The 26,600-nt window shown below is 36.5% G+C and overlaps 4 protein-coding genes across 6 annotated transcripts in view; 3 read left to right on the top strand and 1 right to left on the bottom strand.

Moving 5' to 3' along the window:
• Nucleotides 1–2,469: 2,469 nt before the first annotated feature.
• On the bottom strand, nucleotides 2,470–7,269 carry myl2a (myosin, light chain 2a, regulatory, cardiac, slow). Of its 2 annotated transcripts, XM_026243321.1 has the most exons (7): nucleotides 7,157–7,269; nucleotides 6,073–6,165; nucleotides 5,188–5,263; nucleotides 4,258–4,362; nucleotides 4,033–4,111; nucleotides 2,956–3,004; nucleotides 2,470–2,874 (listed from the first exon to the last, which is right to left on the bottom strand). In XM_026243321.1, the coding sequence occupies exons 1-7, from the start codon at nucleotides 7,157–7,159 to the stop codon at nucleotides 2,770–2,772; spliced, it is 510 nt and encodes a 169-aa protein (XP_026099106.1). In that variant the 5' UTR covers nucleotides 7,160–7,269; the 3' UTR covers nucleotides 2,470–2,769. The 2 variants fall into 2 exon arrangements, with proteins under 2 accessions (XP_026099106.1, XP_026099105.1); XM_026243320.1 differs by lacking the exon at nucleotides 7,157–7,269 and having other exon boundaries at nucleotides 6,073–6,180.
• A 7,346-nt stretch (nucleotides 7,270–14,615) lies between these two features.
• On the top strand, nucleotides 14,616–21,561 carry LOC113070152 (homeobox protein cut-like 2). Its single transcript, XM_026243363.1, has 10 exons — nucleotides 14,616–14,696; nucleotides 16,011–16,167; nucleotides 16,239–16,297; nucleotides 16,383–16,422; nucleotides 16,509–16,554; nucleotides 17,317–17,727; nucleotides 19,094–19,177; nucleotides 19,733–20,167; nucleotides 20,996–21,184; nucleotides 21,557–21,561. Exons 2-10 carry the CDS (start codon nucleotides 16,030–16,032, stop codon nucleotides 21,559–21,561), a joined length of 1,407 nt encoding a protein of 468 aa, XP_026099148.1. The 5' UTR covers nucleotides 14,616–14,696; nucleotides 16,011–16,029.
• LOC113070123 (homeobox protein cut-like 1) lies at nucleotides 21,379–23,156 on the top strand. Its single transcript, XM_026243319.1, has 3 exons — nucleotides 21,379–21,437; nucleotides 21,577–21,811; nucleotides 22,810–23,156. Exons 2-3 carry the CDS (start codon nucleotides 21,597–21,599, stop codon nucleotides 23,015–23,017), a joined length of 423 nt encoding a protein of 140 aa, XP_026099104.1. The 5' UTR covers nucleotides 21,379–21,437; nucleotides 21,577–21,596; the 3' UTR covers nucleotides 23,018–23,156.
• A 538-nt stretch (nucleotides 23,157–23,694) lies between these two features.
• LOC113070140 (myotubularin-related protein 3) overlaps nucleotides 23,695–26,600 on the top strand; it is a 23,629-nt gene continuing 20,723 nt past the window's right edge. For both annotated transcript variants that reach the window (XM_026243351.1, XM_026243350.1), the window contains exons 1-3: nucleotides 23,695–23,850; nucleotides 25,240–25,313; nucleotides 26,499–26,549. In XM_026243351.1, the coding sequence (XP_026099136.1) occupies nucleotides 23,700–23,850; nucleotides 25,240–25,313; nucleotides 26,499–26,549 (276 nt within the window). In that variant the 5' untranslated portion in view covers nucleotides 23,695–23,699. The remainder of the gene's footprint in view (nucleotides 23,851–25,239; nucleotides 25,314–26,498; nucleotides 26,550–26,600) is intronic.

Here is a 26,600-nt window from a genome sequence, read left to right as displayed (position 1 = left end):
AAAATATAGCATAAATGGAATTCAAAATATAAAGAAAAACTATCATTGACTATAAATGATACTAAAATAACATTAATGAGAACATAATTCTGGATGATCCATATTGAAAATGCAAAATATTATTCAATACTGAACAGGTTTTAAATTATTATTATATTTCTTACATTATGACACTTAAATGCTGGATGTGATGGAGGGTGATGTCACTGTCACTTTAATGACAATAAAATGTTTTATGCGCATTTTGCAAATACAAAATGTTTCAGCAGTAAAACTCCACAAACACCAGAGTGTAATGAAATCAGTAAGTCAGCAGACGTTTCTTCAGATCTTCCTCTTTCATACAGATGTCCTGGAGTTCAGAAGCTTTAAAATAGACCCATAATCCTCTGCTGGCCGGCTCCAGTCTGTTACCAACACCAGCCCATCCAGACCCTGGATTAACACTACAGCTAACACACAATGACTAGTAGAGGAGCACTTAAGACACAGGAATTCTTGAGTTACATGTTTATGTGTGTGTTCAATACAACAGCAAACACCACTAACACATCTCCCTCCTCTTTGGCAGTCATGACCTCAGCAGCAGTGCTGAGAGATGATCAGCATCCCGTCAGAAATAGTATGGCAAGCTGTTTAAACATTCAATCCTTAAATGATACTAGTATTCATGCTAGTACTTTTAAATTTTTTATCTACTAGCATTTATACTACTTATTCATTAATGTTCAGTGCTTATTTTTTACATATCAGTGCTTATTCTTAGGTGCAAGTAACTTCTTTAAGATACAGGTAATTCCAATATTTGTGCCACTGGGTGGCGTCTGTACTTCTCTGTCAGAGAGCACCTGTCCATCAAAAGCTCACTATCCAATCAGAGTAGATTACTGTTAACCCCGCCCCCACGAGAGGTTTGTGTCAAAACACTAAACGAAAAACTGCGAAACGTAAGCGAAATCTGTGGCAATTAATTCAGAATCCACGATTAGCGAAAACGAATCTTTGAAAAACATTAACAAAGAATGAAGCATATTTGAAGAGCCTGTTAAATTTGTGCAACTGAGTTAATTTTTTTCATTTTCATAGTGTTTTTCTTCTTTTGTAATGGCATATGTTTGATAGTTTCTGAAAAAGTTACGTTCAGTTTTAAAAAGTTTCGTTCATTATTATTGAAACAAATGTAATGCCATACAAAACACATATGCATTCATTGTCTCTACAATTTAAGCCGCATATATTTATTTTTCGTTTATTGAATTATTGCTCTGACATGAAGAAAAGTCTGCCACAGACCATGCAAACAAAACTAACAATCAACAAAATATATAATATAAAAAATATATAATGAATAAGTACTAATATTTTGAAAAATGCACTAGTACCTAAAGTAGCCAACAAATAGGCTAAGAAATGGAATAGATACAAGTAGCTAATAAGTAATAGTAGCATGAAAATAGATACTAGTAGCCTAGGTTTTAAGGATTAAATGCTAAACGGCTTGCCATAGTCAGACATCAGACACCCGGAGGTTTCTGAAAGTGCTCTTGATCAGACAGCGCTGCTCATTGTCTCGGACCACTGTGTTAAGACTGTATTAGATTACATGCTGCACACAGAAATAACAGCACAGGCTTTGACTTTATCCCAACAGAAAATAAAAGACTGCCACCTGTCCTGAGAGTCACTGAGGGATGGACAACACCCGCACAAACACAGCCAAACATAAGCGACTGATGGAATGATATTCACTGATATTACACATGAAGTGGATCTGTTATTAAAACCTCTATATCTACAGATCTTCTTTGTTTCTAAGTTTCTAAATTATCTGAAATGTCCATGTTTGGCTGTGTTTATATATTAACATAGCTACTCTAAATTCATACATTACCAAGCAATTAAACAACTGGAAAACAAAACCAAGGATCTTTTGAGGAGCGTTTGTTTCCAGAAGCTTTACTTTCACTGTTCCTCAGCGGAGGAATGATCTTCACAAGCCTCCAGAACATCTCACATCTTAGAGCGACGACTGATATTTATATAATTTTATCTCAGTATGATCGCAATGATTTACATTACAAGCATCACAATTTCATCATATAAAATAGAGCCATTTTTTCTTCCATATTCTCACTATATCAGATAAGAGTCTAATGATAGTCAACAAAAAACAATTATGGTGTCAACTGAATTTTCAAATCATATTATTTCCTTGTGTCTCTCTTCCTTTTCACACAAGAAAACCATTTGCACTCAAATCAGCGTTTCACATCAATTTATTTATTTACCAGTTAAAATATTTTTGGTAAGTAAATTCTGACAGGTTTCATGTCAAAGGTTCAAACATCTACACAACATCATCATACGTTAAAAAATCAGAACATACTTGTTTCAGTAACTACTTCCTTTTCAAGCCTGTCAGTCTTCAATAAGTGGGCGGATACAAACACACAGGGAGCGCTGTGATTGGCTGAGGCTGTCAGTCTTACTCAAGTGGGCGGGTACAAACACACAGGGAGCGCTGTGATTGGTTGAGGCTGTCAGTCTTACACAAGTGGGCGGGTACAAAAACACAGGGAGCGCTGTGATTGGCTGAGGCTGTCAGTCTTACACAAGTGGGCGGGTACAAACACACAGGGAGCGCTGTGATTGGCTGAGGCTGTCAGCCTCACACAGGGAGCGCTGTGATTGGCTGAGGCTGTCAGTCTTACACAATTGGGCGGGAACAAACACACAGGGAGTGCTGTGATTGGCTGAGGAACGAGTGGACTATTCCTGGTCCTTCTCCTCTCCGTGAGTGATGATGTGGACCAGATTGCGGTAGTCCAGGTTTCCCGTAGCGTCTGGAGGGAAGGCGTTGAACATCTGCTCCATCTGAAACAACACGGCAGTCAGTGGTGCTCAGACTGTGTCCAGAGCAACCATCAAGCATCATACAAGTGAGACGCGCCTCACCTCCTCAGCAGAAAACCGGTCGGCCTGTGTGGTCAACATCTCAGTCACACTGGAGAGACGCATCAAAAACACAAAAAACACACTAATAACTGTATGTTATTATGTTATTATTATGTTCCTGTAGCTCAACTGGTAGAGCACTGCGCTACCAAGCAAGCAAGCGCAAGGTTGGGGGTTCGATTCCCCGGGAACACATATGTAAAAGTTGATAGCCTGAATGCATTGTAAGTCGCTTTGGATAAAAGCGTCTGCTAAATGCATAAATTTAATATATATATATATATATACATATATATACATTATAGCATTATACAACATTATAGCATTTTTACATATTATATATATTTATATATTATTTATTACATATTATTTTAAATTCTTTGAATTTTCAAAGTACACATGTACAACACCAAAACAAAAATGATATTATATTAAATGTAATTTAATAATATTTTTAAAAGTCTTAATTGAATATATTACTATAAAAAAATCAGATATTTATCAGCAACTGCATTGGATTGAATTAACTTAATTAAATCTATATATTTACAAACCTACAACGTCAAAACAACATAAATATACTCTTAAAAAAAAATCTTACAAAATAAATCCATTTTACTTATTTTATTTCAGTCTTCTAATTTCAATTTAGTTTAAAACAAAGAACTAAAATAGCCAAATTAAAAATGACAGCTATATTAATATAAATGTAGCATAAAATACAATAATGGTGAAATAGAATAAATATAATATAATAATATAAAGTGATAATTTAAGTAAGTAAATTAAGTATTTTTACACCTAATGCTGCTCCATAACTGGGTCAAGAAAATATCTGAACAAAAAATAAAAAAAAATAAAATAATAATAATAATAAAATTATGTAAAATATGGTGTGTATTTTGAGGGTCTTAAAAGTATTATTTTATTTTTTATTTGTATGTATTTCTACTGGGTCAGAGCTGACCCAAATGCATTATGAGGGTTAATTTGTTTCTTAATACATGCCAAGTGTTTGTGTTTCCGAGCTAAAACAGCTCAGATAATACATGATAGATCAAACACTGAAGAGCTTACAAGTCCTTCTTCAGGATTCCCTTCCCCTCGGGATCGAACACTTTGAAGGCGTTGAGGATGGTTTCCTCTGGATCGGCTCCTGCGATCAAACAAACCTCCATCAAACTCTCAATAAAAGGCCTGAACAAAACATCACCATCTCCAGTTTGAGGAAAAAGTTCTATGCAGTAAACGTGCTTTTCAATGTTGAAGATCATGCTAAAGTCTCATCGCTTGAAAACTTGCCTTTGAGTTTCTCTCCGAACATTGTGAGGAAGACGGTGAAGTTGATCGGCCCCGACGCCTCCTTCAGCATCTCATCAATCTCCTCCTGCTTCACATTGAGCCGGCCTGTTACAGGACAGAAGAGGAGCATGATGGGAAATGTGATTCAACACATGTACTAGTTTACTAGTTGCAATTAAACCTGAACAAATCTGAGTTTTGGATTTTGAGCCAAATTTCTGTTTTATATTTCCTATGATTTTACTATTATATATATATTTAAAAATCTTTAAAAAATAATATAAATGTAAAAAAATATTTATATGTGTATACATGTATAAGCATATGTGTGTATATAAGGTAAATAAAATATATAGAAATATATAGAAATAAAAGCAATATAAGAGATTTTAAATCAGAGTTTTTACCCATATATATTGATTTTTTTTTTTTTTTTTTTTGGAAGTTGTTTCCTTTAATTAAAGTATTTTTAAAAAATTGTAAAAATAAAAATATATATAAAACATAAAATAATGCAATAAATATGAATTAAATTAATTATTAAATTATATATAATTATTAATATAATTAAAATTAATTTGGTAAAATATGAGTTTTGATATTTGGTGAGTCTTACCACATTATTTTAATGTATTGTCTTAATTGTAGTTCAAACTGTTTTACTGTTTACTACACGTTGTTATTCATCTCGTTATTTTCCTAAAGCAGCTAATGAACCGGAAGTCTCACACACTGACAGAAAACAGCTTACTTCCGCGTTGAAGAATAAGATGGATAAACTCAAAAAAAAATTTAAGATAAAAAAACCCACAGGATAATCACAACAAGCCCAGTGAAGAATCTGTTAATGAACTTTGCACGTATTACAATCTTATTCTTTTATGATCTCATTTGTCTTATATACAGTAGGTAAAAACCTGCCAAACCAACCTAGAGCTGCAAACGTGTCCCTCAGGTCATTCTTGTCAATGAATCCATCTCTGTTCTGGTCCATGATGGTAAATGCCTGCAAATAAACACTCTGCTCAGAGTCTATCTGTCAAGCTCCAGCATCGTCTGAGACTTCACTGAGGCTCAGATCATTGTTGATCTGAGGAGAAGGAAGCTATTGTCCTCCACAGACCCTGGCAATGTCACACAAGTGCCAGTTATCCTGACAGAATCCAGTGTGTGAAGGAGCATCTCTATAAATACATATATCAGCCTCAGTAGGGATCAGACGGGAATATCAGATTCCACAGGAGCTTTACAGAATCACACAAACAATAGCAGCTGCGCTCTTCTGCTCATCCCAATGCAAAAATACTGCCATGATCAATGTACACATTTAAAATGCATCTACAATCATATTCACTTTTGCATATTTAAATTTGGGTTTAAAAGTTTATGGGATTGGGTGTGAGAAATGAAGGTGTTTGGTGTCACTGAAAATGTATGTTTTTGTTTCAATCTGAGGTTTTGTCTAAATAAATCCTGTTAGAGAGGAGAGTGTAAAAATAGTCAAAAAAATATACACAATGTATCACATATAACCGATTAAGAATGTATTGAAAAATTCAGATTTATATAAAACATGATTTTGAATAACAGCATAAATTTGGGATTTTTTTCTCACACAAAGCATCATTAGACAGGGCATGATCTTTTTTGTCTTTCTTGGGTTCTGACAGCCTCTGTTGGCTCTCTGTAAGTCACAAAGGTGTGGAAGCACATGATGGTGATAAATGATGACAGAATATTAATTTGGATGAACTATTCCTGTAAGGATGCTGGTTAAGGTGAGACAGAGACACACATGAAGGAACGTGATCAGACCTCCTTGAACTCCTGGATCTGAGCTTGTTCAAACATAGAGAAGACATTGGAGTTCGCTCCTTCTGCTGACCTCTTCTTTGCTTTCTTTGGTGCCTGAAAAACAAACATTCAGGTCTCTTTAGTTAGAGCAGTTTCCTAAAGAACTAGTTTCTCCCTTCTTAATCAAACTTTAGTAAGAAAAGCTGCTTTTAAGTTTGATTCACTTCCACGAATCAGCTCAAACTCTGAATGAATCAATTGAAAAGTCAGATTCATAGATTCATTTGAAGCATCATTCAAAAGTCAAGACACATTTTAAGAAAGTTTGGGGGGAAAAATAGGACCCAGTTTGCATGTTAAAAAGAAAAAAAAATTACATATAGTTTTACAAATATTTAGGATTACAAATTGCATTGCGCTGAATTCTAAGAGTAAAGTAAATGTAGGCCTAAGAAAATTGAACAGAAAATGTACTTTTTTATTTCTGCCAGGACACACTGATGTGTCAAATGTCAAAAATATTTTTCACTTAGGAATTGCTAGTAAACTTCGTGATTAGTTACAAAGAAATGATAATTAACAGTAAATTTAAAAAAATATATTTTTGCTCCAATAATGTTTTATTTACAACTTTGAAATTCTATTTTAATTATATTTTAGCATTTTTCATAACATACATTTATTTTTTGCAAAAAATAAAATAAAAACAACAACAACAACATTAGGCTAAATATTGCTGATTGTTATATATTTTTATATTTATAATATTTAAATATGGTAATTATTTGTATCAATTTAGCAGGAGAGAAACTGATTATTGATTATTTTATATTTTATATATATTTGATTATTTTAATCATATTTTCTTTGCTTCAGTTTTTATATAAAATTAAAAAAAAGATTAATGCATCAAATATAACTATTCAACATACATTAATGGAAAATAATATTATTTTGGAAGACACAAAATGGTCAAATTTAATCTCAAAAATGGTCCAGCCGATTAATGGTGCTGCCGATATATCGGTTGATCTCTAATTAAAATCTGGCTCAATCAAATGTCCGGGTGATTCCTGAAGCATCTGTAAATCCCAGTGTTACTCACCATGAGCGCTGCTGGACGGAGGAGATCCCGAGTGCAGCTGGACAGTGGGGCGCGGAGGAATGGCCTTTTGTAGATTAGGCGGGCTGTTGTCTACTGGCCGATATAAATAACACATGCCCTGTTTAGGAAGTGACAGGTAGATGATGATCCGTCAGAAGCAGACACACATGGCTCAAGGTCTATTGTGATGTGGTTTAGAATGACAGGACGCATGGAAGAAGTGTTCAGCTGTTTGATGATGCACCTCTCTTCCTCTGCATGGAGGTTATTTCAGGGTTTGCTTCAGAGATCAGGAAAGGAAAAGTAGCCTGTGGATGATCGCTGGACTCCACATTACAGCCGTAGCTTTTCAGTTTCATTATCTGATTTCTTTCACAAATTCATAATGTGTTCAGCATTATTCAGAATTGAATTGAAAATGCCTCAAACTCTTAGATATGTTAGTTTCATTAACCTACATTGAACTGCGTTTTGTGACAATTTTTCATCTCACAATTCAAACTTTGTTTCTAACAATTCTGAATTCAATTAAATTTAGAATTTTGACTTTTTCTCACAGTTCCGCGCTCTAGCAATTGTTTCTATTTATTTTTTATCTGACACAAAAAAAGAAAAAAAAAAGAAAGATAACTGCAACATTTTATCAAGCAATTCTAGGGAAAAACAGAATTGCGAGATATACATATAAAAAAAATTTTTTCCCAGAATAAAAAATAAAAAGGTAGTTTGTGACCAATCGCATTCACCTGACGACAATCACAACATGCACCTGAGACCAATCACACAGACGCAGCACAATCGTCAGACACGCTTTATAAGCATTGGACTTCCTCTCACACACGGCTGAGTATTGTTCTGCACATATCGCTCTCCTAGAGATAGCTGCAATATGTAAACCTTTCTGGTTAGTTTTCTAGTTTTCATAGTCTTGTCTCTGTTTCTAGTTTTCATAATTTAGTCTTTTTCATGCCTTGCCCTGTTACTCGTGTTTTGACCCTTTTGCTCTGGATACTGGATGACCCCTCTTGCTTAGCCCTCTGGATATTGTTTGCTCATCAAAGACCCACGCTTGCCTTTTGATTACTCTTGTGTCTTGCCCTCTATATACCTGTTTGCCAGTGTTTGACCCATGACTGTTATGATCATGTCTCTGTCCAATAAAAGCTTGCATATGGATCCGCACGTCTCATCGGCTGCCCTTTTACACTCATTGTGAACGGTCCATTAGTTTTGGGTTTGATGAAGGCCTGCCTTCTGAAAAACTAAATGTGATGTCATTGGTTAGCTGTCCCAGTGCGTTGTGATTGGTGAACAGTTTAGACTGTGTTTCAGGACTGCAACACCCCTTGCTTGTAAAAGCAGTAAGTTCCGTCTCACCCTTAAATTAAAATGTTTCTTTTAAATGTGACTTTTTTATTTCTAAAATATGCTCATTAAACAAGTTTACAATAAATATATTCAAATCTAGTAATATTCTAAAATCTATTTACATATTGAATATATGTGTGATTTCCAGCCCATTTTATGCCAGAAATATATAATTTTTTATACAATAGTTGAGTTAAATTAAACAAATGAAATAGCTCTCACTGTCTGACTCTTGCTAATTTGGGTGATTACATGGTCACCTGTTCACAACAGAGTAAATGTGTGTACATTTCAACAGTGAGCAGAGCAGAAGGGCATATGAGGCAAGTTTATTTATATAGCACATTTCATACAATACGGAAATTCAAAGTGCTTTACATAAAAGGAAGTAAAATAATCATGAAATAATAGAATAATAATAATCACAACAATAGAAACAAGGAATTTAAAAACCTACTGTTACTGTTAGCTCTTACCTCAAAGAAACATTCTCAAGCTTTGTTCAACCTCTTCCCCACTAAGTGGAAAATCCTCCCTAAATAACTATCTATTCCATTACTTCACCCCCTTACTTTGACCTTCTTACTGACTCGATCCTAATGATCTGAGTGGTCTGTAAGGTTTATATTCAGTGAGCATATCTGCAGTGTATTTAGGTCCTAGGCCATTGAGTGATTTATAAACAAGTAAAAGTAACTTGAAATCAATTATAAATGTAACAGAAAACCAAGGACCTGAGGACTGGTGTGATATACTCAGATCTTCTGGTTCTAGTCAGAATTGTGTTCTGAATGAGCTGCAGCCATATGCTGTTCAGTTTTTTCCTTGTTTAACTGAAGAAAGTTCTGGCACATCCAACTGTTAATTTCATCAATGCATTGGCAGAGGGAGTCAATGGGGCTGTGGTCATTTGGAGATAAGGATAGGTAAATCTGGGTATCATCAGAACAGCTGTGATAGGCAATTTGATTGTTTCTCATTATTTGACTTAGTAGGATCATATACAGGCTAAACAAGAGTGGTGCAAGAATTGAGCCTTGTGGGACTCCGCATGTCATGGACGTCCACTTAGACTCATGCTCTCCTATACACCCATTTGAGTACCATCCCAGAAAGCCAGATCCAGTTTTCCAGTCTCTATGAAATTATGTTTGACAATGTCAAATGCAGCACTAAGATCTATTAGTACCAGAACTGATGTTTTACCAGAATCTGAATTTAAGCGACTATCATTTATTATATTAATGAAAGCTGTCTCTGTGCTGTGATACAGTCGAAAAACAGATTGGAAATTGCCAAGGTATCCTTTTGTAAGTTTAAGTATTCGTTCAGCTGATTAAAAACTACTTTTTCAAGGATCTTTCCTATAAGAGAAAGATTTGATATTGGTCTATAGTTGCTCAATATGGTGTTATCAAGATTGTTCTTTTTCAGGAGGTGCTTAACAACTGCAGTTTTCATGGAGTTTGGAAAAGTCCCAGAAAGCAGTGAGGCGTTCACCACTTCTAAGAGATCTGCTTCTAAACAGTTGAGCACCCTTTTGAAAAAAAGATGTGGGAAGTGTTTCACGATAGCAGACTGACGATTTAAGGTGCTGTACTATTTCTTCCAAAATTTTGCTATCAATTGCTTCAAAAGTAGACATAGTAACGTATTTTTAAAATTGCAGTCGAATCTGTCTGACCTCTGTATAACTTGAGGATGTGCTGATTGCCTTCCTGATATTAATGATCTTCTCAGAAAAGAAAAATAACAAGCTCATTGCACTCATTGCATTGACTTCACAGGAGCTATGTGATCAATAAGATTTTTAACTTTTGAGGTAAAGGAATCAAGGAGAAGATCAACGGAATCTGAGGAAATGCTTGGTGTTAAAGATATCGCCTTCATAAATAACACACTAGTAGCTTTGTGCGTGTCAGATTGGTAACATTGATTTCTCAGTTCATATACAAGTGATGAAATACTGGTTTTATTACATTTAATGTAAATATAGTTCCCTTTCAGTCTGTCACTTTTGAATGATGAATTGGCTTTTGAATGATGAATTGGCATATCACTTCGATAGACCAATTTATTTAGAGTGTAAAATAAACGAGCCAATGCATATTGCATGCAATTATTGCATCCAGCTGCAGCTGATCACAGCTTGTGTATAAGAAGGCAGCAGCATACCAGCGTTTCACTTCAGAGCCAGAGCTATAACATTGTTCTTCTCTATCCAGTGTTTTCAAGTGACTACGAGTTCAACGCACTCTTGGATGTTCCTGGTGTTGGCGGTACGGCGCTTCAGCGGTGGTCGTTCCGAGTCGAGCAGGTTGCGGAGTTCAGGTTGCACTACGCCCCTGTGGTTCATTCTCCGGATGACCGGATGTCGATCGCTGCAATGGAGGGAGAGCTCTCTGAGGAAGATGCCCGATCAGGGTCGTGCTTTCCTTTTTGCAGCAAGGGCTGGAGTGAAGGCTGTCTCCCTCCACCCTCAAAGTCCAGGTTGCTGCGATTGCTGCATAACTTCTCCCTCACCACCCTCGACGGTAGTGCATGGGGGTCACCCCAGTTGAGCGGTCGTTTGCGATACAGTTGTGTCCTAATACTGCCTCCACCCGGCAGGGTGAACCATGCCTCCCCTCCCGGGTCTGTATGTACTCTAGCCTGTCGAGCACTGCTTATACGGCCTGTAGAGAAGCTGCCTCCTCCTAACACACTACGTAGGAGCTGGGCGTAGGCAGGCCGCCCACCCGTCCTGGCCCCCATCAAGGAGAAGTTGTGGACTAATGGTTAGAGATTCAGACTCGTAATCCAAAGGTTGTGAGTTTGAGTTTAGGGCCAGCAGAAAAGTTAATGTAGAGTGCTCTCTCCCTACTTCAATACCACGATTGAGGTTTTTATGTTTTAATGTTTTTTTATGAGTTTTAATGTTGATGCAGTAACACATCTTTGGGTGCATCCCTCCCCCAAATTGGTTTGTAGTGATCGACCTGAAGGACATGTACCTTCATATGTCGATCCTTCCGTATCCAAGACAATTCTGTATTTTGCATTTGAAGGACAAGCATATCTTTACAAGGTCCTGCCCTTCGGGATGTCTCCCTGTGTCTTCACGGAAGTCACGTAGGCAGCTCTAGTTCCCCTCAGTGAGCAGTGTGTTCGCATCCTCAACTATCTCTACAATTGACTCATACTAGCACAGTCTAGGGATCAGTTGTTCGAGGACAGGGACCTGGTGCTCAGGCACCTCAGCCTGTTGGGTCTTCAAGGTCAACTGGGACAAGTGCAAACTCTCCCTGTCACAGAGGATCTCTTTTCTCTGTATGGATTAGGATTCGGTCAAACAGTCAGCACACCTCACAGAGGACCGTGCGCGGACGGTACTGACCTGCTTGAATTCATTCAAGGGCAGGACGGCGTTCCCTCTGGAACTACTTCAGTGGCTCCTGGGCATATGGCAACTGAAGCGGCACTTACACTGCTAATGCTATTGCATATGAGACCGCTTCAGCACTGGCTTCATGGCCCAGAGGTGGGCGTGAAAGCACAGCACTCACCGGGTCCAAGTTACACCGGCCTGTCACCAAACCTTTACCCCGTGGTCAGATCTTAAGTTCCTCTGGGCAGGAGTGCCCCAGGATGCCTCCACCACCAGCTGGGGGGGGGGGGGGGCACATACAATGGGAATGCAGTGTCAGGGGTATGGGCGGGCACCCATCTGCACTAGCATATCAATTGTCTAGAGTTGTTAGCAGTACACCTTGCTTTGGACCGTCTCAAAGGGTGCTTATGAACCAATCACGTGCTGGTCCGAATGGACAACACAGTGACCGTTGCATACATCAACCAGTAAGGTGGTCTGCAGTCCCATCACATGTCACAACTCGGCCTCCACCTCCTCCATTGGAGTTAAAAGGTTCTTCGGTTACTTCATGCCATTCACATTCTGGGCCTGCTCAACTGTACGGCCAACAAGCTGTCTTGAGCTATGCTTCTGGGAGAGTGGCGACTCCATCCCTTGACAGTCCAGCTGATTTGGAGACATATCATAGCCGCTCAGGTTGACCTGTTTGCTTCTCCAGAGACCTCTCACTGCCAGTTGTTCTACTCCCTGACCAAGGGAACACTCGGCATGGACACACTGGCACACAGCTGACCACAGGGCCTGCACAAGTATGTGTTTCCCCCATTGAGCCTTCTCGAACAGACACTGTGCAAGGTCTGGGAGGACAAGGAGCAGGTCTTGCTTGTGGTGCCGTTTTGGCCCACTCTGACCTGGTTCCCTGAACTAGTGCTCCTCGCGAAAGGCACTCCATGGTAGATTCCTCTGAGGAAGGATCTACTGACTCAGAGATGGGGCACCCTGTGGCACCCATGTCTAGACCTCTGGAAACTTCATTCCTGGTCCCTGGATGGGACGTGGAGGCTCCTGGTGGCATAACCCAAGAGGTAGTGGACACCATAATTTCGGCTAGAGCACCATCTACAAAACATGCTTAGAAGTGAAGTCGGTGGGTAAGCATGACCTTGTCATCAGGTTCCTTAAAGGGCCCTAGAGGGGCCTGAGATGCTATAAAGACCAGACACAAATCTTTTGGACCTCAGACCAGCCCTTTGTCTGTTACAGAAGCTGGCAGAAGGGGAAGGCCATCTCTTAGCAGAAGATGGTTGGCTTTTCAGAGACAGGGTGAGCCCTGCCCATTCATATGCAATAATGCTTTGACAATGGTGAATGGAACTGCTTGTTGTGAGCCCCGGCTTAAAACAAAAAGGGGTGTAGGTGGCTCGCACAGGACACTGGAAGGGGCAGCATCCATGGCGCTTTGGTAGCGAATCCTATTTCGTCAGTAACCTATGTGATGTCTAGAGTGACAGACTGAAAGGGAACCTCTTGGTTACATATGGTAAACCTCATTCCCTGAAGGAGGGAATGGAGACGTTACGTCCTGTCACCATGGCTGCTATACTACCGCTGAGCGGCCGGGTCACCAGCTCGGCTACTCATTGAAAACCTTGTATACATTGCACTTGCTACCTTCTTATACTCACTCTGTGATCAGCTGCAGCTGGATGCAATAATTGCATGCCAATGTGCATTGGCTCGTTTAGTTCACACTTGAAGTAGATTGGTCTATTGAAGTGATATCCCAATTCCTCGGTCACTGACATGACGTCTCCATTCCCTCCTTCAGGGAACAAGGGTTACCATATATAACCGAGACGATTCATGCTGTTGTGGTTTAGTAATATGAAGCCACAGAGCAGATGCTAAACTGATGTAAATGTTGGGGTCTGGTTTTGGGTCTTTCTTTATATTCCACTGGCTGTGCTGAAATCAATACTGTGTCCTGTGTGCTTCAAATCAATGATCACGATCAATAAAACCAATAGAGACAATCAATACATCATCTGTGATGCTCAAACATCCTCATTTTTTGAACTGCTGATGAAAACAGATATCAGATGTAGTTCAGATATGCATTTGAATTTAGCATAGGATCATAAACTGATGATATGAAAAATGAAATGGCATATGAATTGTGTTTGGAATGGAATACTGCACACAACTCAATAATAAAGTGAAACAGTATAACAGTAGAATATAATTCGCCAATGTATCATTCTATAGTTTATTGCTTGCCATTTAATGTTTTTACTATCATCACATGACCTCAGCGCATACTATATACAGCATGAATATTAAAAGGCTGTAAAATAGGATTGCTGAGGCAAAAATAGTAATATTATGCAATGCATTTCAGAATTCAGCTATAGATTCAGAGTTGATCTATAAATTCATAAAATCATATTTGTGTGGTGTGAAATATTCATCTATACTTTATTTAACACTATTTTAAACTATATGTGGCTAATATTTGGAGACCTGGAATGTGCACGCTTGGATATGCATGCAGCTGAATGCATGTCTCCTCTATTGATTGATTGATTGATTGATTGATGGATCTTGTCTCCTCCCCCGTCAGCTGCTGCTATTGATCTATTGATGAATTGATGGAGCTCTTTGTTTGCAGGGGTATTGATTGGCTGTGTTTGTCCCTCCCCTCATCTCTTCTGTTCTCTTCTCTTCTCGGCTCTGGTCTGATGTTAGTTTGCTGAAGCTCAGTATCAGGAGCAACTCTGCATGGAAACACATTAAAATCAAGAGGACTTCCACAAACACACGGTGAGTGCTGCTACATTTCATTCAGGGTGAAAAACATTCGAGGTGTTGCATATGACTGCATGTCTGTCGCTTTGATTATAACGTCAGTTTCTGGGAATTTGTACAGTGTTTAGTAGGGAAATGTGAATTTTAGATGCTGCCACAATTTTCCAGCTTCTATCCTGTGTTTTAACCACTTTGTAGTTCCTGTGACCCAATTTAAAGTATAAATATTGTTAGCATTTGCTTTGTCTGTCATGACATGTTCATGTTCACCAACATGATTTGAGCCGTTTCAAAGAACATCTTGAGCTTCAGTGTGAAAACATTTGAACAAAGAGTCACATGATCAGTGACACTCATTAACTTCGTCACATTGAAATTGTGCACATTTCTTATTATATCAATTTCTCATAATGCTAAAAATTACTTTTAGACCTCACTTTAAGTAATAAAATATTTATATATTAATTAAATCCTTTGTTCTAGTCATTTAAGCATTTACATTGTCATAATTTGTGATTTATCCCAGTGTAAAATATTTATTCATTGGTTTGTTTATAATTTAATTTGTTAAATATTTCAATGCAAGTCAAAGATTAAAGCAATGCAATATAAATATTTTCAACAATAGTATATAACTAAATATAAGTGTGAGCACACTCAATATAAACATAAATATTTTAAAATGTAAATATACTTAATATAATACGAAAAAAATGAAAATATACTAAATAGGAGTGCAAGTACATTTATTAAATGTAAATATATTACTAAATATAAATGTACTAAATATACTACTAAATGTAAATTAAACATATACTGTAGATATATGTAAATAATATGTAAATATATTACTAAGTATAAACAAATGTACTGCATGTTCTACTAAATAAATTTAAATAAATATATTAAATGTCACTAAATGTACAATTTACTAAACACAAATAATGTAAATTTGATATATTAATAATGAAATGTAAATTTGAAATATATTAATAATGAACTAAATTTACTACTTAATATAAATGCAAATATATAAATGTAAATAAACTTAAAATATTGCTAAATAAAATCTGTACTAAATACTACTAAACATAAATGTAAATATACTAAATATATTGTTTAATGTACATTTTAATTATACTTCCTAATATAAATGTAAACAATTACAAAATGTAGACACTGAATATATTGCTTAATATAAAATGTGTTATATAAACAGATATAAATGTAAATATGCTACCAGATTAAAAAAAAAGTGTGTCTTAAGATCTGAGAGAATTTTAGTTCTTATTGAGCCGAAGATGGTAATGAAGCTCGTCTGATTTGCAGATCTGCTGATGTGGAGACGATGAGAGATCATCACATTCAGAGTCTGGAACAGGAAGTGCGACGACTTCAGTGTCTGCTGCAGGAAGTCCAGGAGCGAGCAGCCAATCACGTCGCTCTGCTGCAACAGCAACTGGCCAGTAAATCACAGCATATAGAGGTAGAAACCTTTCAGTATGAGGGTTGGGTATTGACTCATTTACTCAGACTAACGTCCCACCTGTTTGTTAGAGACTTCAGGCCGTGTTACAGTCGCAGCAGGACTATGAGAAGATCAAGACTGAGCTCAGGTACAGTGGTACACAAATATATCCTCTTCTCCAGTAATCTGCAAGAATATGGCATCAAAAATGATCTCTTTAATGTGACTTTCAGGACTCTTCGAGTGCTGGTGCAAACCAGAGACGAAGCTTCGGTAAGAGAAACACACTTTTCTGCTTGTAAACTATGTTCAGGGGTGTTTGCTGGTAAAGAAAGAGTCACATTAAACTTCTTTCTCAGGTGTTTTCTCCTTCGTCTGATGTCAGGAGCGTCTCTGTTGATAACGGTGAGGGTTTCATCCACTTCACAAATCCTTCCAGCTGAAATTAAATAATGAAAAAGTTAATATATTAATAATTTAATAACACATTCACATGTTTACGGTTCTCTGATGTCGTTTAATGGTCACGTGACAAGCAGGTAAATAAAATATTTCCACTTTATTAATAAGTGTTCAATTTTGGCTTTTAAATGATTTATTTTTCATTTCAACTTAAATGGTTTTATTTAGATTTTCTTTTTATTTGTGAATTTATTTATTTGAATTAAATAAAATAAAATATTTAAGCTTTTTAGTGCTTATTTGTTTTTTTAGTTATTTTAATTCATTTTTTTTTCTATTTCTTCAATTTATTTGAAATTAAACATTATTTTTATTCAAAATTAAACAAAAAAAGGTAGTTGTCAACTAAAAAAAGTTTTAAGTTTTATTTTAGTACTTTTTATCTTAAAATAGGTCCAGTTTAAAATGTTCAAATAATACATGATAATTTAATTTTTGTATTGTTTTGTTTTAATTGTTTTTAGTTCAAACTTATTTATACACATTTAAATTTACTTAAAATAAAATATTTAATTATTTAAATGTTTATTTTTGGCAACTTTCAAACCCGAGTTTGAGAAAGCCTGGTATAACGTGACAACTTTAAACTGAACATAGTCTTCTCCGGCCTACATAAAATCTATACTACAGTCTAATTCACATAGAAAGAGATAATAAATTTTTTTATAATAAAATTAAACAAAAAAAAACATTGCTCATTGACAGATCCTGTGATCCAGAAAGAAAGGCCAGAGTCTCATCACTGCACAGAAGAAGAAGCCCTGAATGAATCTTCCTCTTTCATCTCTGGGTCACCAGCATCATCTTCATCGTCTCTGAGTGTCCAGAGCTTCATTAAAGAGGAGCCTGACTCTGGTGATGATGAGCAGGAGCTCGACACGGCTCGATTAGCTCTGCAGGTCAAAGAGGCTCTTCAGCGGCTGAACATCGGCCAGCGAGTGTTCGGTCACTATGTGCTCGGTCTCTCTCAGGGAACCGTCAGTGATATACTGGCCCGACCCAAACCCTGGAGCAAACTGACCAACAGAGGAAGAGAACCCTTCCTGAGAATGAAGCACTTCCTGTCAGACCAGCACAGCATCCGAACACTCAGTGACATCCAGGAGAGACTGAGAGGTGAGAGGATGCATGGATGGATGGATGGATAATAATTAGAGGAAATTATGGATGGATGGATGGATGGATGGATGAAACAATGATGGATGGATGGATGGATGGATGGATAATAATTAGAGGAAATTATGGATGGATGATGGGATGGATGGATGGATGGATGAAACGATGAAGGATGGATGGATGGATGGATGGATAAATCAAATCATGGATGGAAAATAATTAGATGAAATTATGGATGGATGAAATGATGGATGGATGAAACGATGGAGGATGGATGGATGGATGGATGGATGAAACAATGATGGATGGATGGATGGATGGATGATAAATCAAAAGCATGGATGGATAATAATTAGATGAAATTATGGATGGATGATGGGATGGATGGATGGATGGATGGATGGATGGATGGATGGATGGATGAAACAATGATGGATGGATGGATGGATAAATCAAAAGCAAGGATGGATAATAATTAGATGAAATTATGGATGGATGATGGGATGGATGGATGGATGGATGAAAGGATGGATGGATGGATGAAACAATGAAGGATGGATGGATGGATGGATAAATCAAAAGCAAGGATGGATAATAATTAGATGAAATTATGGATGGATGATGGGATGGATGGATGGATGGATGAAAGGATGGATGGATGGATGAAACAATGAAGGATGGATGGATGGATGGATGGATGGATAAATCAAAGCATGGATGGATAATAATTAGATGAAATTATGGATGGATGATGGGATGGATGGATGGATGAAACAATGAAGGATGGATGAAAGGATGGATGGATGATAGGATGGATGAAACGATGAAAAATGGATGGATGGATGAATCAAATCATGGATGGAAAATAATTAGATGAAATTATGGATGGATGATGGGATGGATGGATGGATGAAATGATGGATGGATGAAACGATGGAGGATGGATGGATGGATGGATGGATGAAACAATGATGGATGGATGGATAAATCAAAGCATGGATGGATAATAATTAGATGAAATTATGGGTGGATGATGGGATGGATGGATGGATGAAATGATGAAGGATGGATTGATGAAATGATGGATGGATGGATGGATAAATCAAAACACGGATGGATAATTAGATGAAATGATGGATGGGAGGATGGATGAAAGGACGGATGGATGGATGATGGATGAAATGATGGATAGATGCATTATTTCAAAAGTTTTACTATATATATTTATTATTATTATTATTATTATTTTTATTTTTTTTAAACATGTCTATATAGTTTAACTCTATTTTACTTCAAGTTAAACCAAACTGTCATTGTCAGTCTCCTCAGCTAGTGGAATGATTTCGATTGCTGTGTGTTTGTGAAGGGGTGTTCGTGCCGTGGGTCGGTCCAGACAGGAGATCAGAGGATGACGTGATCAGGAACATTCAGGATCAGAGCCGTCTGGAGAGTCAGTGCAGCCTCAGATCTCACTTTAAAACTGTTTATCATTCTTTGTAAATCATTTATAGAGTTATCACTTCAACATTTGGGATTTAAATATGGTTAATGCAACTGTGTTTTACTTTTACATTTGTGTCTGATTTAGTGAATTCAAAACTTTGATTTGAGGTTTAGTTTCAGTTGTTTTAGTGCCTCGAATTAAATCAATGATAATACAGATCTGAAAAAAATTTGTTTGATTTTTTTAAAAATATTTTATTTATGTTGCCATTTATTTCAAGTAAGATTTTTTAATAGCTAAAACTACGGAAGTTCTACCGTATAAAACAACCCTGATTAAAAATGTTTCCATTCTAACTAAAACTGCAATAAATTTTCAATTGAAGTTCTAAAATTATTACTTAAACTAACATATAATGATGTTTATATGTTCAAAGTGTCTGCCTATAGTGTCTGTTTAAATAAGAATAAATAATAATTCTAATATATATATATAAACTATGCTAACTATAGCTAACTATGAATGATGCATTAATTTTTTGGTGTCTGTGGTGTGTTTCAGTGCATGATGATGATGATGATGATGAAGGCAGCAGATGTCCCCGCGATGGAGACGCATCACATGACATCATCAGGAACATCCTGCAGCAGGCCAAACATGAGACTCAGACGTCTGCGATGAACCGCGCACCTGTCCAGCAGGAAGAGGGGGATTATGGGACACTGGAGCCCAGCATTCAGTCCCTGGCGGATTTCGTCCAAAGCATCATCCAGAAGGTCAAATGTGAAATAAATGAAGATGCCGAGCCCTCTGTGAGCCGCTCGTTCCAGACGCTTCCAGCAGACCCGGATCAGAGAGCGCAGGGGTTTAAGACGGAGACGCGTCCGAGACCTCGCTCCTGTGACACCAGCAGCAGCTGTGAGCTTCAGTGTCTGCATCTGGACACCTTCAGCATCACACAGAGAGTCAAAGAAACGCTCACCCTCAACAACATAGGTTTGTCTTCACTGCATCTGAAACACATCAGAAGTTTGTGCTCCTCGAGTCATGACTGATCTAATGCTGGAGCAGAAGTGAAGGAGGAACATCTACAGACCAGAAGCATTTATTATCACCATTAACTAAAACATCTCTTTTAATTTTTTTATTATAATAAAAAAAAAATTCAGTTTCAAAATATAATTATTTTATTCAGTAATTTAAATAACATATAAATTAGATGGGAAAAAAAACTTATCTTAAACAAAAATCTTTTTTTTAAAAAGTGATTTAGATACTGATTTTAATAATACCGGTATATAAAAAACTAAAAAGGCAAATAACAAAATTAATAAAAAAAATAAACTAAAAATTAAATTTAAAATAAAAAAATTTGTAAAAATAAAGGCTAATCTAAAATATTAGAATGCTTTTATTCATGAATATGACTTAAAGAAAATAATCAATTATATAATTATCATAAATGGGAATGTAATGTACCAAAAATGTTACATTTACAATTGATTAATAATTTCAGTATTTTATTCTTTTTTTCATTCATATTTTTGATTTAAAGAAAGTAAATTGATGGTTTTATACTTGTTTGATAACTACTTTCTATAAGTTTACAGCCGTTGGTTTGGAGACTGAATGGTAAAGAATGATATGAAAGTTTACTAATAAAGTCTCTTTTGGTGACTGGTGAAGTTGGTTTTGATATTTATTATATCATACTTCTAAATAAAATTGTTGAAAAATGCAATTATAATCAATGAACATGAAATGAAGAGTGTAGAATCTGAATGTGTTCCTGTTTTCTATTGCTGTTCCTTGTTGTTCTGGCAGGTCAGCGAGTGTTTGGTGAAGAGGTTTTGGGTTTAACTCAAAGCTCTGTGTCTGAACTGCTGTCGCACCCCAAACCCTGGACTAAACTCAGTCTGAAGGGAAAAGAGAACTTCATTCGGATGCATCTGTGGCTCCAAGACCCTCAAAACATCCAGAAGCTCAACGCTATGAAGAAGAGGGACCACAAAGGTCAATGTGTGTTTGATTTACTCCTCCTCAGTCCATCAGGAGTTTGTTTCTTCATCAGGTTTGGAGAAATGTCTCATCAATGGATGCTCTGCAGTGAATGGGTGCCGTCAGAATGGGAGTCTGATAAAAACATCATGTTTCATCTTTTGTCTTCTCCAGAAGTTAACTGATAGACTGGAGTGCTGTGGATTATTGTGATGTTTTTATCAGATGTTTGGACTCTTATTCTGACGGCACCCATTCACATCCATTGGTGAGCAAGTAATGCAATGCTACATTTCTCCAAATCTGACGAAGAAACAAACTCCTCTACATCATGGATTACCTGAGGGTGCGCTCATTTTAACTTTTCCTGTAAACGATCCTCATTAGAGTGAAATGTTCTTCCGCAGCTCGTCTCAAACGTGCTCTGATGGAGTCAGACTGTGATTCACAGAGGTTGTGTGATCGCTGGGGACGGTGTGAGGTGATGAAGAGGCCGCGTGTCGTCCTCAGCGCTCAGGAGAGAGAAGCACTGATAGCGGTGTATCAGACAGAGCCGTATCCGTCTCCACACACCATCGAGAGACTCGCAACACAGCTAGACCTGCACTCCAGCACCGTCAGCAACTGGTTCTACAACTACAGGTCAGAGACCCACCATCATTCAGAATAAAACCCTTCAGTCCAGATCAGAGGCTCCCAAATGGGGGTTGTGAGTTGATAAAAAGCCAATAATTAAATCATTTAAATGTGGATGCACAGTTAGTCAAAATAAGATAGATTACTGACGATTTGAATGTTTGAAAGAATGTAAGAGTAAATGTAATTGCAGTGCAATATAAAATAATTATTAAACCTATCATAATCAAATGTTCTTTTTGTTTGAGTTAAAACGATAATCTTCTAATATAAAAAAAATAAATTATAATTTTTTTTATATTTTATTACATAAATGTACAGGGACATATACACATACGCTTAATATAAAACATAAAAACACTCTATAATTTAAAATCTACCTGCTCCTTTAAAAAAAAAAAATCTGTATAAATCGAGTGTCTCTCTCTTTTTTTTTTTTTTTTTTTTTTTTTTATATTGCAAAACTTGTACAAAGGTACAAAAACAGGGAAGCGAGACATAAATAAATACACTCCAACAAGAAGCAATCATGAGTGTCTTGTGGCTTCCCGGATCACAGAATTCATAAAGTGACATCACACTTTACCAGCCCCGCCCACGATAGGTGATTGACAGCAGTGTTAAATGTGACCCCGCCCCCAGTGAGCCACACACACACACACACACATACTATCTGCCATCTTTACTTCACGCCAGAGCTTTCAAGTAAGAAATGTCTTCTTATAAGAGCTATAGAAGTTGTTCAGTCCCGCCCTGCTCTGGAAAAGGGGGCGGGGAGCAGCAGCTAATTTGCATTTAAAGAGACCGGGACTAAATCAGCCTGTTCTGCTTCCACTCAAAAATGATCTGTGCAGTATTTTGAGCTGAAACTTCAGACACATTCTGACACCTGAGATTTATAATACATCTTGTAAAAAGGGGCATAATAGGTGCCCTTTAAAACCTTTTTATGGAGTTAAAGAATGAATATAATTCACAAACCCTGTCTTTCTCTCTGTTAACAGGTCTAGAATTAGAAGAGATGGTTTTTCAGAACCAGTACAAACCAGATTATTTCAGAATCCAGTCGGTTCTGGTCCGGTTTCAGCCGGTTCATTTCGAATCAAACAGGAGCCCAGTGAAGGAGAGATGGACGCAGATCTGCAGAGAGAAGAGCACAATCACGTCTCTGTCGGCGTACAGTCCGTCTTGAGCCTGAAGAGCGAAAGATGAAGATCTTTCTGAGCTGTGAGGTCACTGAGGACTTTATCTGAACAACAGTGTTGAAAAATCTCAGGAACATCACAAGATCTTCTCCCTGCTTGAGCTCTAAATTTGACCATTACATAATGTCAGTCTTTTTTTTTCAGATTTTTTTTTATCATGATTTAGTTCATAATTTAATGAAAAGGTAAATCCTGATTGGCCAGATTGGTCTTTATTTATATATATATATATATTAGTATGACTGAAGAATAATTGTTTGTTGTATATTTGTCTGATTCATTTAAATTCAGTTTGGAAATGAGATTAAATTGTAAACAAAGATTTGCTAATAAAGTCCTTTTTGGTGACTTAAGTTGAAGTCTGAATCTTATTTTTGCTTTTGTTTGAATTTGTTTTGTCCCAGTTATGTTGCTGAAAAAGTCTTTTAAATTACTGAATGTAATAAAACGTTATAAATAATAAACAATGCCATTTTATTAATAGAATTAACTCCAACAACAATTACAAAAAGGAACATTGCCAATGGATTACAAAATAAATCAAATATTACCAACAATAGTTACATTTAAGTAAATACAGTAATTAACACACACACAATCAACAAAAAACTCCGCTAATGCCAAAACAAAAAGTTCGTCACGTGACGCGCTCGCTCTTGCGTGATTGCGTCATGACGTCGCGGCGTCACATGACCGTAGCAGCACAGCTGAGAGGAGAGCGTCATGGCGGTGTAGAGCGGATTACTCTCAATGTTTACATTCCATTTACCGTCTCTTTTCTGATTTTACCCCGGTTTTACCTCAACGGGACGAGTCTTCTGCGGCGAACGCGTGAAGCAGGTGAGTGTGCGACGCTGCAAGCGGTTTATTAACAGTGTCGGTGCTACGGGTTCCGCCCTCCACAACAACAACAAACATAAACAACACAACCTCGAGCTCTAATGACAGACATTCGTGTTTAACATCTGATAAAATACACTAAGGAGCGGTTTAATCAGTGCATTGGTGTTCGTTCTTGCAGCAGACCGAACTGTCAGTTAAAAACTACACAAGATTTCTGTCTATCTAGTGCACCTCTTTAGACAGCACACTTGGTAGGCACCATCAATACATTCAGAATCAGCTTGACAGTTCACTAGATGCACTAAACTGCTGTCTAGTTAGTCAGATCGCTAGGCTTTAATGCACAACACACCTAGCATGATTATTAACATTTACACCGTTGCACAATAGACAATACAGAAACTAAATGAGTACAGGAAGCTGTTTTATCTGACCTACCTTTGCAAAGTGATTATTGTGATATTAGACACTCTTGCGATAGTAAAGCACTTTGAGTAAATTTGCTCCTGCAGGACTGAGCTGTTGAAAGCCACGATAACGTATTTGTTAATATATGTGTTTTATTGAAAGCAAACAGATATTGTCAGTAAATATTAGCTTGTCAGGAACAGAATAACAAGGCGTTTTGTTTGCATGACCTTTGATTACTTTACATCCCCATCGACATGAATAGCCACATATCTGTGTGTGTGTGTTTTAACCATAACAATACTCAGCTTTGACCTGCCCTTCAAAACCGGTTTTATTTTTAATCCACGCTCCTGTTTATTATTGGTTGACTATGAATTCTGTTCAGGTTGTTGGCCATTTACTCCTGACACACATTAATCACAGTTTCTGAAGGTTTCCTTCCACAAATTAAGGTTTAAAAAGGTCATCTTAAATTCATAGTTATGGCATTAAATGTTGCATCCACTATCCTCGGTATATTTGTCTTGTTTTCCTGTATATCTAAACATCCTTAAATCAGAATACATTTACTTGAGATACAAAATGAACATATAAAGTCTTGTTAGTGAGACATTCAATAAAACGAAACAAGGTTTATGCTGAAAACCAAATCAGATGTCTGCAAATACTGAATGAAAACTTTTTTTTTTTTTTGAGCGCTTTAGCAGATATTTGTTCTTGTTTAAGGTTAAAAGATTTCTTATTTCATATAATTTTGCTTCTTTGATAAATGTATACGTTTGCACTGAAAAACAAGACAGAAATACTGACGAACCTTTTAAAAATTGCATTTCCAGACCATATTAATGTATTGTTTTCTTAAATGTTCTACTACGTTAGTGTGCTACATTGTCACATGATCTGATTATGTTGCATGTTTAATTTGGGTTTTAATGTTTAACTCAGTGTTTTTTGTACCTGTCCTCTCTTCCAGAGTTTCTTTCTTTCTTCGAGCGTTGTCTCGACACACAGACAGACCGATCCAGATCCAGATCCAGATCCAGAATCAGGTCTGTAGATCTTCACTATAACATCACGTGTCAGAAATGCAGTGTGTGGAATGTGTGCATGTTCGTGCATGTGTGTGACAGACACAGATTTGTTTCTGCATGGTTTAGGATTCACCAGCTGAGTGTGTTTTCTGATGCATCGACACACAGTGAAATTATCTTATCTATGTGATGATATCGATGAGACATAAGAGGAATCTAATGCTTTCATGCAGTTTTATTTCACATGGATTGAATTCATGAAAATCCTGTGCCACACTTTGGTTTTATTTTTCTGAAGATAAGATAAGAGATATTGCAGTTATTTAGTCTCTGTGGAGGACGAGACCTTACATGACTTCTGTAAAATCATTCATAAATTTCTGTGTCAGGTGCACATTTCACCCCCCCCCCCCAAAAAAAAACTATATATATATTTATATATATATATATATATATATATATATATATTTATATATATATATATATATATATATATATATATATATATATATATATATATATATATATATGCATAAAGAAAATCATGTCCTTAAAGCAACATTTTTTTAACATTGACATAACTGTATATGAATAAAAAAGTAATTACTGTAAAATAAAACTCATTTTGATTAATGCAATGCAAAAAAAAAATATTTATTTGTGCTGATTTAAATAGAGCACAATTGTATACAATAATTTTATTTTATATAATACTGTTATATTAGTACCACTGAGGTACTATTATATTTTTTCTATTATATTTTGACTTTTTATCTTTATATTTATATTTGAGTTTGTTCATATCTTCTATTTAATTTTAAATTAGTTTCTGTCATTTTTTGTGCATTTATTTCTCTTTCTTTTTCTGCAGGATTGAGCTGTCTGTATACATTTCTATATAGATTTATGAATTTAATTTTTTTTTCTGTGCATCGAGATAAACTAAATGAAAATGAGAAACTGTCTGGAATAGCATGTTTTAATATTTTAACAGATTTTCAGTTAACATTTATTTCAAGTAATGAAAATGTTTTAGTGGCTTACTTTTTAGTTTCAGTTTTAATAGCCCTGGTGTATATTTTACAGTCAGGAGATTTACATGTGATTTTGATTCATTGTCATAAAATACTCTTAATGGTTGTAAACTAACCCAAGTGTATTGAAGTGTGTGTTAAACTGAGTGATTGTACTGATGTCTCTCAGGTGGGTCGTGTGTTTGCTGTCTGTGGGACTCAGATCCTCTCAAGGGTCATGGTAAGACCTCTAACCCTGCTTTACATGTGATTTATTCTGCTCTCACGTCAC

The sequence above is a fragment of the Carassius auratus genome, unplaced genomic scaffold, assembly GCF_003368295.1.
Source record: "Carassius auratus strain Wakin unplaced genomic scaffold, ASM336829v1 scaf_tig00003102, whole genome shotgun sequence".
Lineage (NCBI taxonomy): Eukaryota > Metazoa > Chordata > Actinopteri > Cypriniformes > Cyprinidae > Carassius > Carassius auratus.
Note: the sequence above shows the minus strand (reverse complement) of the source record. Positions and strands in the feature narration are given on the sequence as shown.